The following is a 13,387-nucleotide window of genomic DNA, read 5'->3' on the forward strand; positions in this document are numbered from 1 at the left end:
GGCTGGATCACAGAGCCCTGCCTCATGGACTGGGGATTGATCAAAGCCTCCAAGTCACATTGCTCAAAGTTGGGGAGCTGAAATTCCCCCAGCACCCCAACAAAACCACTGAGGGTAGAGTTGCCCAAAAAAGGAGAAAAAGAATGCTGGAAAAACATAAACAATAGACAGGCATCACAGGGTGGTTTAGCATGATAATGAAGAGCTGGTCTTTGTTTAGGAGACAATCGGGAGCCATGGAAGGTTGTGGAGCAGAGGTGTGGTACTATGAGCTGTTCTTTGGGAAGATGCCTTCGCAGTCCTGGTGGTGGGGGTCAGGTGGAGTAAGGGAGATGTGTGGATGGAGGAGAAGAAGCTTTTGCGAAGGGTGTGAGACGTGGATGTCAGTCTGAGAGGGTGGTAGCTGCCAAAGGGGTGCAGAGAGCCCCAGGGGGAGGGGAGCAGAATTGATGGCACGGGCGGGGGTGCACTGGGCACAGACAGGGAGGCCCCAGAGTTTGCTGGACACTTGCCCAGGGCTGTGGCTGGGCGCTGGGAGCCCGGGGAGGTGGGGACTGGGGAAGGACACGACCCCCAGCGAAGGCAGGCTTTGGGAGGAGAACAGAGGGGCCTCGCCTCTGCTCCGAGAGCATTTGGGGGCCAGTTGCGAGTCCCGTGGGCGCGCGCATCCTGGCTCCGGGGAGGGTGGGTCCTAGGAGCAGGATGCCATTCCCCAAAACTTTCCAGATGTTTGCTTTGTGGGTTTGCTTTATTTATTTATTTATTCTAAGCGGGAACAACAAAGGAAACTTTAAGAAAAAAAATGACAAAGCAAAACAGAAGCTGAGAGCGAGGAGCCCTTCAAGGAGAGAGGCCTGGGAGAGGCCACCGAGGCTGGAAGCAGGGGCGGGCGACCGGGGCTTCCTCCACTGCCCGCTGCCCAAGGACACCAGCCGTCCTTCCCATCCCCTGCGCCAGCGCCTGCACAGCCACCTGGCAGTGTCCCGTGGGCTCCCGCTCGTCCCAGCTCCCGCCCACCCCAGCCACCCGGTGATGCCCAGCGCCCGGGCCTCTTGGCTCCATCCAGGGGAAAACAGGGGTGCCTTGGAGGCCCTTGTCGGGGGACAGCGCCTGCCCTGGTTTCTCCTCCTTAGAAGCATCATTCCTAGGACCTAGCAGCTGTCTGACCCTGACCTCCCATCCTCTGAGCCTCAGTTTACTCATCTATAAGTGAGGACTTCCATTTACCAGCCTCCTAGAGCAAGCCGTGGGAGAATGCGGGTCAGGGCTGACACCGGGTCAGGGAGGTGGCCCTGGGTCTCTCCTGCCATGGGCAGCACCCTTGCTACCCAGAGAGACGGGCAGCAGAGGGGAGGGCCGACCAGGGAGTAGCCGCTGCAATTTCCTACCTCTCAGCCAATGGGGCTCCTGGGCCCGCGAGGCAGCTGGGTCGTGGGTCCCTCTGTGTCCTTGCTGAAGGGCTGGGGCCAGCAATGGTCTCAGACCCTCTGGAGCTCAACCGATCAGGAAAGCTGGCCCAAACTAGTAGGGTTGCAGAACAGAACACAGGACATTTGGTTAAACTTGCATTTCAAATAAGCAATGAATAATTTTTTTAGCATAAGAGTTTCTCAGTTGTTGCAGGGGACCTACTTATGCTAAACAATAAGTGACAGAACATCCAGTTCAAAGTGGCTTAGGTGAAAACGGAAGGCTTTCCTGTAAGTGAGGAACTACATGAAGTTTCCTCTGGCATCAGGTGTGGCCGGCTTGGGAGCACAAACATTGTCACCTACACTCCTTGCTTTCCTCTCCTCTGTGACACACACGCCCACCAGCGATTCCGGGCTCACATCTCACATCTCAGGAGCAAAGGGTGTGTGTGTGTGTGTGTGTGTGTGTGTATTCCCTGACAGTTCCAGGGCTGACTGCCATTGGACCGGCCGGTTATCTAGGCCTGGTCACCTGCCTGTCCCAAGGTGTGGTAGAGTTGACCTGTAAAATCCAAAAGTCAGCAAGGTCTGAGACACAAATAAAAACGGAAGCATCATTTCCAGAAGAAGCAGAAAGGGGCCCAGGCAAAAGCAATGAGTATGTGGCGAGGCCTCACCCAGGGAGGGTTGCCCTGGAGGGCTGGAGCATCACGGGGCAGCACAGGGACTCCAGGGTTGTCTGTCTCCTGCTCTACCTTCTCTCCAGTTTGGGGGAAGCTGCGGAGCTCCTCAGCCTTCATTTGCTGTTTTCATTTTGTGTTTTAATTAGGTTTGCTCTTAAAGCTGATTACAGTGCAATTTCTTGCTGCCTGCCTGACTGCAAATTGAGTCAGCACCAAGACAAAGAATGAGGCTGGGAGAATCTGGCCCGCACAAGCGATCTGGTGCCCGGGCGTCTTTGGAGAAAGGGAGAGACCGAGACAAGGGAGGGCGGGGAAAGGTTGGATGTAGAGAAGCAGAACGCGTGGCATGTAAACAGCCCCCCAAAGTGCTGCCCTGGTCCCCCACTGCAGGGCTCTCTTCTGGGTCTGGCAGCCTAGCACAGGGCTGCAGGCCCTAGAGAGAGCACCGCAGGAACTTCTATGAAAGTGTCAAATGGTTCCCAAATGTGGTGAACCGTGGATCTTCTGAGGGGACCCGGACCCTCCCACATCTGTCTGCTGCTGGGAGAACTTGCTGTCCACACACGTGGGCGGAGGCTGGGGCTGAAAAGATGAAGAGGTTGGCATCTACTTGGCCCTGAAAGCAGATGTCTCTAAAGCAGCATTAAGTTCCTAGTTTTCCTCCAGGGCTGGGGTCAGCAAACTTTCTTTGTGAAGGGCCAGCTCGGGAATATTTTCAGCTTTGCAGGCCATCTGAATGGAACCACTCTACCCCTGCAGCACAAAAACAGCTGCAGATGTCTCTTCGGAAACAAGTGTGCATGCCTGTGTGCCAATAAAACTTTATTTACAAAACTAGGAAGGGCTATATTGGTAGATATTTTTTCAGTTTATGTGATGGTTAATCTTGATTGGCTTGAGAGATGCCTAGATTAGTAAAGCACACTTCTGGGTGTGTTTTGGCAGGTCATGGAGGCATGGCCTTGGGGACTCTATCTGGTCCCTGGCCCCTTTCCCTCTGGGAGTTTCCCCTGCTCTGTTTCCTAGGTACCATGAAGTGAGCAGTTTTGCTCCACAGTTCATGATGTTCTGCCTCACCTCAGACCCACAGCAATGGAACCATCTCACCATGGACTGAAGCCTCGGAAACCACGAGCCTAATAAACCTCTCCTCTCTAAAGTTGTGTCAGATCCTTTGTCTCAGCTACAGAAAGCTGACTAATACACATCATTTAAACCAAGGAAATTGTAAGAAAGGTGGTGGGGGCTATAGCTCAGTGGTGGAGCACTTGCCTAGCATGTGCAAGGCTGGGATCCCATTGCCAGCACTGCCAAAAAAGAAGAGGAGGCGAGAAAATTTGTGAGTAAGGTTAACACCCTGAGTGAGGAAACTTATTTTTTTAAATCAACTGTTAAGTTATCATTTGTGCATAATAAAATAGACATTTAAAGGGTACAGTCGAGCCTGGCGCAGAGGCTGAGGCAGGAGGATTGTGAGTTACAGCCCCACCTTGGCTACAGTGTGAAACCGTTTCTCAAAAAATAAAAAGGAAAGAAGAAATAAAGGGTACCGTGCAATCAGTCTTGCCCACCCTCCAGCCAAAATGCAGAGCAAGCTTGGCCCTTTGCAGTGGATCCTGCCCCACCCGGTCCAGCCACCTGCCACTCTGACGCTCTCCTGTGTGTTAGCCTGGCTGGGTCCAGAGCTTCATCTGAAGGTGCACAGCGTGTACACCTTTGGTCCAGCTAGTGTAGGGTCTGAGAGCCCGTTTGTCTGTTTAGGGACCTACTTTGTCACCCTGGTGACCTTAAACAATATCTGCGTGCTCTTTGCCACTCCCCCATTCAAAAAGGAGATGGGAGATTACTTCCTTTGCCTTTGAATGTGAGCTGGACTTGGTGACCGGAGCAGGACGTGGTGGAAGTGACAGGATGAGACTTCTATGATTGGTCACAGCTCCTGGTGCCACCTGCTTCTCCTTCTCAGTGGTGGTCTCTCCAGTGAAGCCTGCTGCTGGGCCGTGAGCACATTCAAGCAGCCCCGAGGAGGGCCTCAGGGGACACGGAGGCTTCTTGTAGCACCCAGTTAATTCACCAGCATGGGCGAAGTGCACGCCCCTGTCCCACCAGCCTGCAGGTAAGTGGAGCCCAGGGCGGCATCCTGATTGCGATACCATGGAGGACCCTGAGCTCGGCTAGGCAGCGCTGGAATTTCTGACTCACTGCACCTATGACGGGAAGTGAAAGTTTACCGTTGCTTTCAGTTTGGGAGTGATTTATTGTGCAGCAGTAGATCACTAATACAATCACTGACACGTTGACTCTGTTGACCCAACGTGTCACCCGCTCACCCACCCATCCATCTACCCATCCACCCACCCATCCACCCATCCATGGTCCACCTATTTCCCCATTCACAAAAATCGAATTATTTAACAAGGACTTCATAGCTAACACTTTTGCCCTGTTGCCCCCTTGTCATCTAAGCGTGTTCCTTATAGTAATATCACTGGCATACCCACACTGCAGATCAGGAGGCTGAGTGGTTCAAAGAGTCAGTCACCCGCCCCTGTCCTATGGCCAGTAGTGGCAGAATCACATTGGAACCCAGGGCCACCATGCTCATTGCTGCACTCCCCCCAGAACCCTAGCCTGTCCCCAGAGCACCCATAGGCTCACCTGCTTCTGCGTCTGTCACCCTGCAAGGCCTGTGCTCCCCAGGGCTGAGACTGGATCTTTTCTGGCTGAGAGGTGCTGGGCCTACGGCAGGACCTCAACAGATGTGTGTTGACTGGCTAACTGACCCACCTGAGGGAGGGATGGGTGCATCGTGCCTAGCCTATGCCAGTCTGGGGCACCCTGAAGATCGATGACCTGGCCCTCTGCTCTGGATGCCCCGGGCCAGCTTCTGCTCAGAACAGAGCTGGGAACCACCGCCACCCGCTCAGCGGCGGGCTGGCCCTGGTTGAGGACGGCTCTGTTTACCTTGGAAGGCCCAGCTCTTTTGTACACTCACTCATTGTTGCTGGGAGCCCAAAAATACTTTTATTAATGGAAAAACAAGGATGGCTCCGCAGAGAAATATTTTGACAAGCGCAGAGGAGCGGGAGGGAGGGCTGGCGCATATCCTCAGGAAACGTGGCTTTCTTATCTTCCGCGGGGAGGCAGCGAGGCTGGGGGGTGCTCAGGTGGCTTCTGCACAGGGCCCCCCCGGGCCCCTGCCCACTCGGCACGCAGCTCTGTCCCGGACCTGGCTCCAGTCACCGTCACCCAGCAAACGAAGGCTCGGCTCGGGCTCCCGCGGCGTCTTCCCTTCTCCCTGCGCGTGCGTCGCTCCAGCTCCCGCTGCTCCTGGGGTTGCCGCATGCGTCTCTGTCTCTGCCGCACCGTGGGAAGCGCGGCTGGTCCGCCTGCCCCTCCTGGAGCCCGGTCTCCTCACATGTCCCCTGCTGTTGGCTAACTCATTTGCTCCCCACAGTGGCGTCCAAATGCATGTTTTATTCCCCTCTTACGGATAAAAAAACTGAGGCACAGAGGTTAAGTAGGCCACCAAGCTAGGGAGAGGCAGAGCTGGGATTTGAACTCAGATCAGCTGGCGCTAGAGCTAGACTCAACCTCGACTATGGTTTCCTTTCTAAAGAACCTGTCTGTGGGCCTCAGTGTCTTCATACTTGATGATTCCATTACTCTTAAATTAGAATCTATATTGATTAAGCTAGAGGTTTAATTTTTGTACTAAAGATGCCCAAATAGCAGTGGCATAAATAAATTAGATATTCATTTCCCTTTTACAAAAGAATCTGGGTTAGAGACCCAGGGTTGCTATAGAGACTCCATAATCATTAGAGACCTGAGCACCTTCTGTGTGGCAATTCTGCCTTCCTTAAGACTATTTCTGCCTCATGGCCCAAGATGGCTGCTGGAGCACCTACCATCAAATCTCCATGTTAGCCAGAAGCAGAGAACGTAGCCCTCCTCTTTGAGGATTTGATTCCAATCTGTTCCACCATGTGGCCAAGGACAAGTTATGTATCTTCTCTTGTTATCTGTGAAAAGCCAAAACATACACTTTTGTAAAAGGCTTCTGTGATTAGATAAGTTAATATGTGTGCATCACTTGGGATGGGCAATGTGTAGTGTGAATGGTCAACACATTTGGAGGCTGCTACCCTCAGTGACGGATTAGCTGTCACTGCTGCTGCGGACCGAGGTGCCAGAACCTTGCGTGGTTCCGTCTGTGGACACCTCGCCCCCGTGCACAGAGCGCCCCCTGAGGACGCGCACTGCTTGCCTTGTTCTCCCAGCCACCAGGGTAGGGGCACCGCAGGAAAGCTTGTCCGCTTGTCAGACTCCCGGGGCACGACTGCCAGGCACAGCAGTGTCCCCTCTGGGTTTCCCTCAGCACTTGCCACCGGGCCGCAGCTCCCACCAAGGCAGCAACTGAATCTGTTTCCTTAGCTGCAGCCCCAGTGTGCAGAATGTCATGGATCTGTGTCATTGTTTGTTGAACGAATTTTAAAAATGGAGATGATAGTGCATTTCAATTTTAAAATAGAAGGAGGAAAACTCCAGTCCTGGAATCCTCTGGTTCATTTCTTTAACAAAAGAAAAGCTTAGGTCTCCAGCCTGCTTCTCTCTCACACAGTTGCAAGGAGAGCCAGCCCCGCCTCCTCCCCGCTGCTGCCGCAGAAGCCGGGGATCACAGCCCCAGAGCCCAGCCAGTTCCCCGCTCCAGGTCAGCGCTCCAGCTTCGAGGAAAGCCTTCCCGTCTCAGGCTAGGCATTCTGAGGGCAGCCGCTGGCCTCCCCACATCCAGCCCTGCAGGCCCGGAGCGCGGCAGGGAGCTCCTGTCAGCAGCCCCGTGAGCTGGCAGGGCCAGTGGCCTTCCCTCCACATGCCTCAGAAACCTCCCTGTGGAGTCCCATTCCGGCCCAGGGGACCCTGGGATTGCCGAGGTTCTCGCTGGCAGCCGGGCTGATTGGGAGGCAGTGAGATTCAGCACTTCTGGGCTGGAAAAAGCAGTGCCGAGGATTATTTTGGGAACAGTCAGTCATGAGAAGCCCCAAGTGCAGATGAAGGAGCTATTAAAAGCAAGACAATGTATTCTGAGATGGGCCAGGCAGGGAGACACCTCGCTCGCTGCCGCTGCTGTGGAACCCGAAGTTCTTTCCGGATGAGGCGAACCTTTCCATCGCTGGGACTCGGGGAAGGCCTCCCCAGCTGCCAGCTGCCGCCCGTTCCCTGGGCCTTGCCAGCCCCAGCTGAGCACCTCAGCCACCTTCTCGGCCACGTGATGGGTGGGGGCCCTCCTCAGTCAGCTGAGCGGGTGGCCGGACCGTGTCTGCCAATCAGTCATTCATTCAACAAACACTCCCCAGACCTGGAAGTTTTCCACTGTTCAAATTCATGGTCTGTTGTTCACTACTTGGTTACATTGAGTCTTTGTGCCTCAGTTTCCTTACCTGTAAAATGAGGACGATAGTAACCCTTATCTCAGAGAGTTACTGTAAGGCCCAAATGGGTTAGTCTGTGTGGAGGGACTTGGAGAGCCAGCCAGCCGGAGCCACTGGTGGGCAGACATGAGATAGGGCTGTTTACTAAGGACCCACCAGTTCCAGACTTTGTGCCAAGCCCCAAAAAAGACAGACATGCCCCTGTTTTCCTAGTCTGGTGGGGAGATGAGTCACAACCAAATAAACAAAACAGATGAGACAATCTCATATTCTGTTATTCACTCAACAAACATTTTTGAGGTCCAGCCATAGGCCAGGCATCATTGTAGGTACTGGGGATACCCATGAACCAGACGAAGGCCCTGGCCTTGTAGAGATGGTAGTTAGCTGGAGGAAGGTGAAGCGTGCCCCACACAAATGAGGACAGAATGTGTTTATGGTGAGTGATCAGTGCTGTGAAAAGGTTTGGGGTGTTGTGAATTAGATCTGTGGGGTGAGGGCTGAATGTCAGGGCAGAAGTGTCTGTGTCGCAGCTGAAGGTCAGAGGATGTCTTTGGAGGGTGACTTCTAAACTGAGGCCCCAAAGATGCAGTGCCCAAGGCAGAGGTATAAGAAGACCAGGAGGCTACAAGGTGGCTAGAGCCAGGGGTGGAAGGGGAAAGGGGGAGATGCCACCAGGCAGGTGGGAAGGGCCAGCCTGGGGCCATCATCTTAGCTTTCTGTTGCTTCTGCCACATTTGGTGGCTTCAAGGAGCGAGTGTGTGTCACAGGCCCCCAGGTCTCTCCTGAGACAAGCCATCGGCCATGGCTGTGGCCACTGGAAGGCTGACTGGGCCTTTCTAGTTGGCTGCTGGCAGGTGTTTCTATGTTCTTACAACACGGTGCTGGTGCCCAGAGCTCGGCATCCAGGAGAGCGAGGGAGAAGCCACAGGTCTTTTATGACCTAGCCCAGAAGCCACGCCCACCCCCTGCACAATCTCCGCCTTACACCGTGGGAGGGGCGGCCCGGAGGAGAAGCCTCCAGACAGGAACCGGGCCTGTGGCCATGGCAGTCGCTGTGTGGTGCAGAGACTGCACTGTCTTCCAGGAGGGTGGGGAAGCTCTGCACAGTGTTTGGTCGGCCTGGGCACTTGCATGACGCATGTGAGCAGCGGCAAGATGCTAGTAATGGTAGCCACCGTTGCTGGGCGCTTACTGTGTACCACAGGCAGCAGCATCGGACCTTCCTGTCTCCCTCACAGGAATTAGACGTCCATGGCCGGAACTTTCCCTGAAGATGCAAGGGTAGCCTGGTGAAGGTCCAGAGTGAGGGAAGACGGGAGAATGGGGCAGGGGCGCTCCAGGAATCTGAACTCCTGGCATCAGAGGTGGGTGCGGGGAGTGGAGAGCTACTGGGACAGGGTAGGTGTTCCAGGCCTGTGTTGGACACACTGGGATCCGTTGGGATCCAACACTGGGATGTGTCCTGGGCTCCCAGTGCCAGGACTTGATGATGGGTCAAATGTCCCCCGAGATTACAAAGTGTAGAAAAGGCCATGTGGGCCATGCAGGGGACGCAGACCCCAGGAGACAGACGGGTGTCCTATCAGGGCCACTCGGGAGGAGACACGGCGAGCCCAGGCAAGGCGGCGGTGCGGGGCAGAGAGGATTTTAAGGCGCTCTCTAGATGCTCGCAGCTGGGAGATGCGTAGGGCATGGCCACAGAAGGCAGGAAAGTGTCTCCCCATTTAGGGCCCACACGGGGGTTCCCGCTTCGCGACCACTCACTGCGGGCCCCTGGACACCACAGCGTCCTCCTCAACCAAGCGGGAGGCAAGGACCTGCCTCGCTCGTGTCCCTTCCCCCATCCCTACCACTCTGGTCGAGCCAGGCCTGGCCAGCAGGTAGGTCTTTGGTGGGCATTTTTCAGAGCACTTGTGAAAAATGCTTGAGAGCCAGTGTAGCTTCGTGGGCACCAACATGGGTTCTGGCGCCAGAGGGCTGGGGTTCAAATCCCACTGCTGCCACTGACTGACTGTGTCTTTCAGGGCTCCTCTGTGCTGGAGTTTCCTCCTGGTAAAATGATCATTGCAGACTGTTTTGAGGGTTCAGTGAATGAATGCCCCTCACGTAGCAAGTGCTCAATAAACGTTGATTGTTATCCTAGTTGGGTCAGTAAACCTTGTAGCGCTGGGATGCATATATGTGTGTCGGCCCCACTTCTTGGATTGGAGACATGGAAATCCAGACCAGCCCTCAAGTGCCATCCGCGTGTCAGCTGGAAAGTGGTCGGCAATCGAGGGGGCCGGCAGGTGCAGAGGTGACACATGGGCTCTGCATGCAGCGAAGGGGCCAGCGAGGTGTCCCAACTCAGCCCCGGTCACCTTCTATGTGAACCAATGACTTGGGGCAGCCTGGTGAGGGGCGTCTTGCATAAGAGGCTGTCGGAGGGGAGAACATCTAATTACAGTTTCCCTGGGTGACCCGGCTCTCGCTCAACCCAGAGTCCCTGCCGCCTCCTGGACGCCTCTCCCCGTGGCCACCTGGACACCTTCTATTTGCTTTGATTCTGTTCCTCTTCTGCATTTTCCTCACATGCTGGCGAATCCCCACTCCAGCTGAGAGCCTCTATTTTTGGGAGTTTTCGTGGATAATTTAGTGGGCGGAAGCTCTCCACCCACCCCCCTCGGAGCATCCCTTAGAAAAAAGGAGAGGGCTCCAGAGCAGTGAAAAACAGTGGGTGGTTCAGTTCAAAAGGACAAAATATTTCTTGCCCTGGCACTGGGAGAGGAAAGAAATTGTCTGAGGAGCTGAAGAACAGCTCAACTGAAGAGCCCAGGCTGCAGCTCATGAGGGCAAATTAGGTGAGTCAGCTGCATGGCTTCGGCTCCAGCCCCTGTAGTATTAATGTGCTTTAAAAGGGAAAAACGCTTCGCTGTGACAAAGACCGGGCTCCATAAAAATGTGGCTAATGCCGATTCTGCTCGGTTCCAAGAGGCGGCCCCGCTCCGCAGCTCCGGGCACCTGTGGAGATGGGAATGCAGCTCAAAGGCCTGCGCTTGGGTGGGACCGAGTCTAAAATTATCCCCGATAATGAGTCTGCCAGAGGAGCCCAGCAAGCCTGCTTTCTCCTCCCTTCTGGCCTCTAAGACCTCGGCTCTAAGCAGGGCCTCAGGGAGGCAGGGGCTGTAGGGCCAAGAACAAGGGATTTGTTGCCAGACTTGAGTTCAACTCTGGGCCGGCTGTGTACGGGCCGTGTGAATAGCAATTCTGGGCCTCAGTTTGCTCATCTGTAAATGGGGCTTATAACACCAAGCTCTGGAGGCGACGGAAGGAGCTCAGTCTTGCAAGGGCGCTTGCTGCAGGCCTGGCCACCCAGCCATTGTTTAATGAAGGGAAGGGAGAGAGGGAGGCACGAAGACAGAATCAGACAAGCTTGCGCGGGGCTTAGTCACTACTCACGCCCTGACCGTGGGAAGGGCTTTCTTTTTATTAAGGATTTGTATTTTTAGCATTTATTAGATGCCTTGCTGTTCTGAGCACTTCAATTAAATAAGCTCATCTGATTCCCACGTCAGTTCAGTGCGGAAAGTGGTGATAGCGTCCCCATTTCGCAGATGATGTGGTCTAGTGACAGTCTTGTTCTCCAGCCGGTGCCATACATTGCCTCGCCACTTGTCCAAGCCAGGGCTGCCAGGCAAACCTGCAGCATGGCGGAAACGCTTCATTTTGTGCTACCCAAGTCGGCAATCATCAGACACCTCCTGTGGCTTCGATGCGCTGGCCGTGTGGCTTGTGTGACCTTTCACTTTTACTGTATGAGGGACTGAACACAGGGCTTTCACGCTGAGCTGTGTCCCCAGCCCCTTTTTTAAAATCCTGAAATTTTGAGACAGGGTCTTACTAAGTTGTCCAGGCTAGCCTTGCACTTGTGGTTCTCCTGCCTCAGCCTCCCAGAGTGCTGAGATATGCATGTGTAGTACTGTGCCTGTCTGATTTTTACATTGAATTGTGAATTAATTTGCATTGTAATAATCATGCATGCCTCGTGGCAACCATGATGCAACACAGGTCTGACCCCACCCAGACTCAGAGCGTTACTTCACAAGGGGGTCAGGAGCAGGCATGCAGGCGTGTGACCAAACCCAGGACCAGCACACAGTAGGCACTAAGTCAGGGGCTGCTATTCGTAGTATGCCTGAGTGCTGTAAACTGTCTTTGGAAGTCATGTGTGGATAGTGACAGAAGAAAGTTGAGTTTCCCTCATACCTAGGATGACCATCTTGTCCTAACTTGCTTGGGGCTTTTTTAGCTTTAAACCTAACAGTCCTATATATGGGACCCCCTGCATCCCAGGCTACCATGTCGCCCTTTCTCGCTTTGGGTCAAGGGGCCTCAGGGCCTGGGCTTTGACTCCACTGAGCAGAATTCCCTCCACCCCCTCGCACGCTACACGCCCACGTTTGCTAACTAACCCAATAGGCAAACCGCCTGCTCGGTATGGGCCTCAGTTTCCCCCTGCTTTTAGGCTGTCTGCAGGAAAGGCAGCAGGACTTCCTTTCATCCCTTGGCGCACAGTAGGAGGACAGATAATGGCTGGAGGCCGCCCTGGTTGGGGCAGCCTCGGAAGAGCGTCTGGGGGGGGGGCATGGCTTTCTCAGGCCCGGTTCTAGTGGCTTGGGGGACCCAGTGGTTATGTGTGACAGTGGCCCAGCAAGGCCACCACGGGCCAAGTGTGGAAAACAGAGTGGTCCCACGGAGCAAGCCAAGTGCCTCTGGTGCCTCCTGAAGTTCAAGTCTCTCTGCGAGGGGTCGGGGGCGGGATGAGTCACCCCGTGGTTGCTACCCACAGTTTCATTTGAGCTCACAACAGTATCTGAAATGTGCATTTTCAAAGCTGGCTTTATCCAGGGACGCAGAACTGCCCCCTCGGCATGCAGGTGAATAGGCAAGCCCCGCGGCAGCCAGCAACAGCGTCTTGCCAGCTGTGTGGCCCCCGCCCCCCTGGCCTTCCGGGGTCTGCGGCCCCTCGATGGCCGCCACGCGCGTGGCACCCCACGGGTGTTCTGGAGCCTGCGAAGTCCGCGACATCCCTTCCCTTTATTTTCCTGTTTATCCAGAGCGTGTGTAAACACATGGGTTGCCTGGTTTCGGCGTCTCTTTGGCCATTTCGTTTTTGCTGGAGCCTCTGAGCCTCACTGGAAACCTTGGATTTTCTAAATGAATCTAAAAATAAACTCTTTGAAAAAAAAAAAATTCTTGAAGTTGGATAGTTGACACAGGCACTATTATTTATTTCTTTTCCTTCCTCCTCCTCCTCCTCCTCCTCACCATCCCGAACACCCAAACATCTGGGCAGCCAGAGGCCGTGAAGGGACTGGGCCTCCGCAGCCTGCTGCTTTGTACCGAGGGGCGCTTTCTCCGAGGGGCGCCCGCTTGGAAAGCGGGGAACCCGGGAGTCTTAGGCATGATTTATTAAGAGCTGCTGCAGGAAGGCGGTGGCCGCGCGATCCCTGCCCACCGCGGCCCGGAGCTGGTGCAGGGCCGCCCCACCCCCTGCGCCCCGCGGTCTCCCGCTTCGCTCCCTCTCCCGGACTTCTCTCGCGAACAATCAGGGACTTGTGCTGGCGGCCGAAGGAGCCACGGCGCTGGCTGGCCGCGGAGGAGGCGACGTCATGGATTCCTGAGTGTGAAGTTTGCAGGAAAGCCCTCAGTTTTGGAGATGGACGGGATCCAGTGGTTTCCATGGCGCTGGGTAAACAGGAGGAAACAGTGAGGGAATCCCGTTATTTTACTGCATTGAACGCCTATAAACACGGAGCGCGGGGAAGGAAGTCGCGTTGCCTCAGGAGTACTCCGAGCGCGGAGCCGCGCCGCGCCG

General features: G+C 54.9%; 1 protein-coding gene across 1 annotated transcript in view; it reads right to left on the reverse strand.

Annotated features, from left to right (window-relative positions):
* Positions 1 to 12,779: 12,779 nt before the first annotated feature.
* The window catches only part of LOC102025405 (translation initiation factor IF-2-like), a 1,290-nt gene continuing 682 nt past the window's right edge, over positions 12,780 to 13,387 (reverse strand). Inside the window, exon 2 of the mRNA XM_005392570.1 lies at positions 12,780 to 13,257. Within this exon, the coding sequence (XP_005392627.1) occupies positions 12,834 to 13,257 (424 nt within the window). The 3' untranslated portion in view covers positions 12,780 to 12,833. The remainder of the gene's footprint in view (positions 13,258 to 13,387) is intronic.

The sequence above is a fragment of the Chinchilla lanigera genome, unplaced genomic scaffold, assembly GCF_000276665.1.
Source record: "Chinchilla lanigera isolate Chin_1 unplaced genomic scaffold, ChiLan1.0 scaffold00044, whole genome shotgun sequence".
In the NCBI taxonomy this organism is placed as follows: domain Eukaryota; kingdom Metazoa; phylum Chordata; class Mammalia; order Rodentia; family Chinchillidae; genus Chinchilla; species Chinchilla lanigera.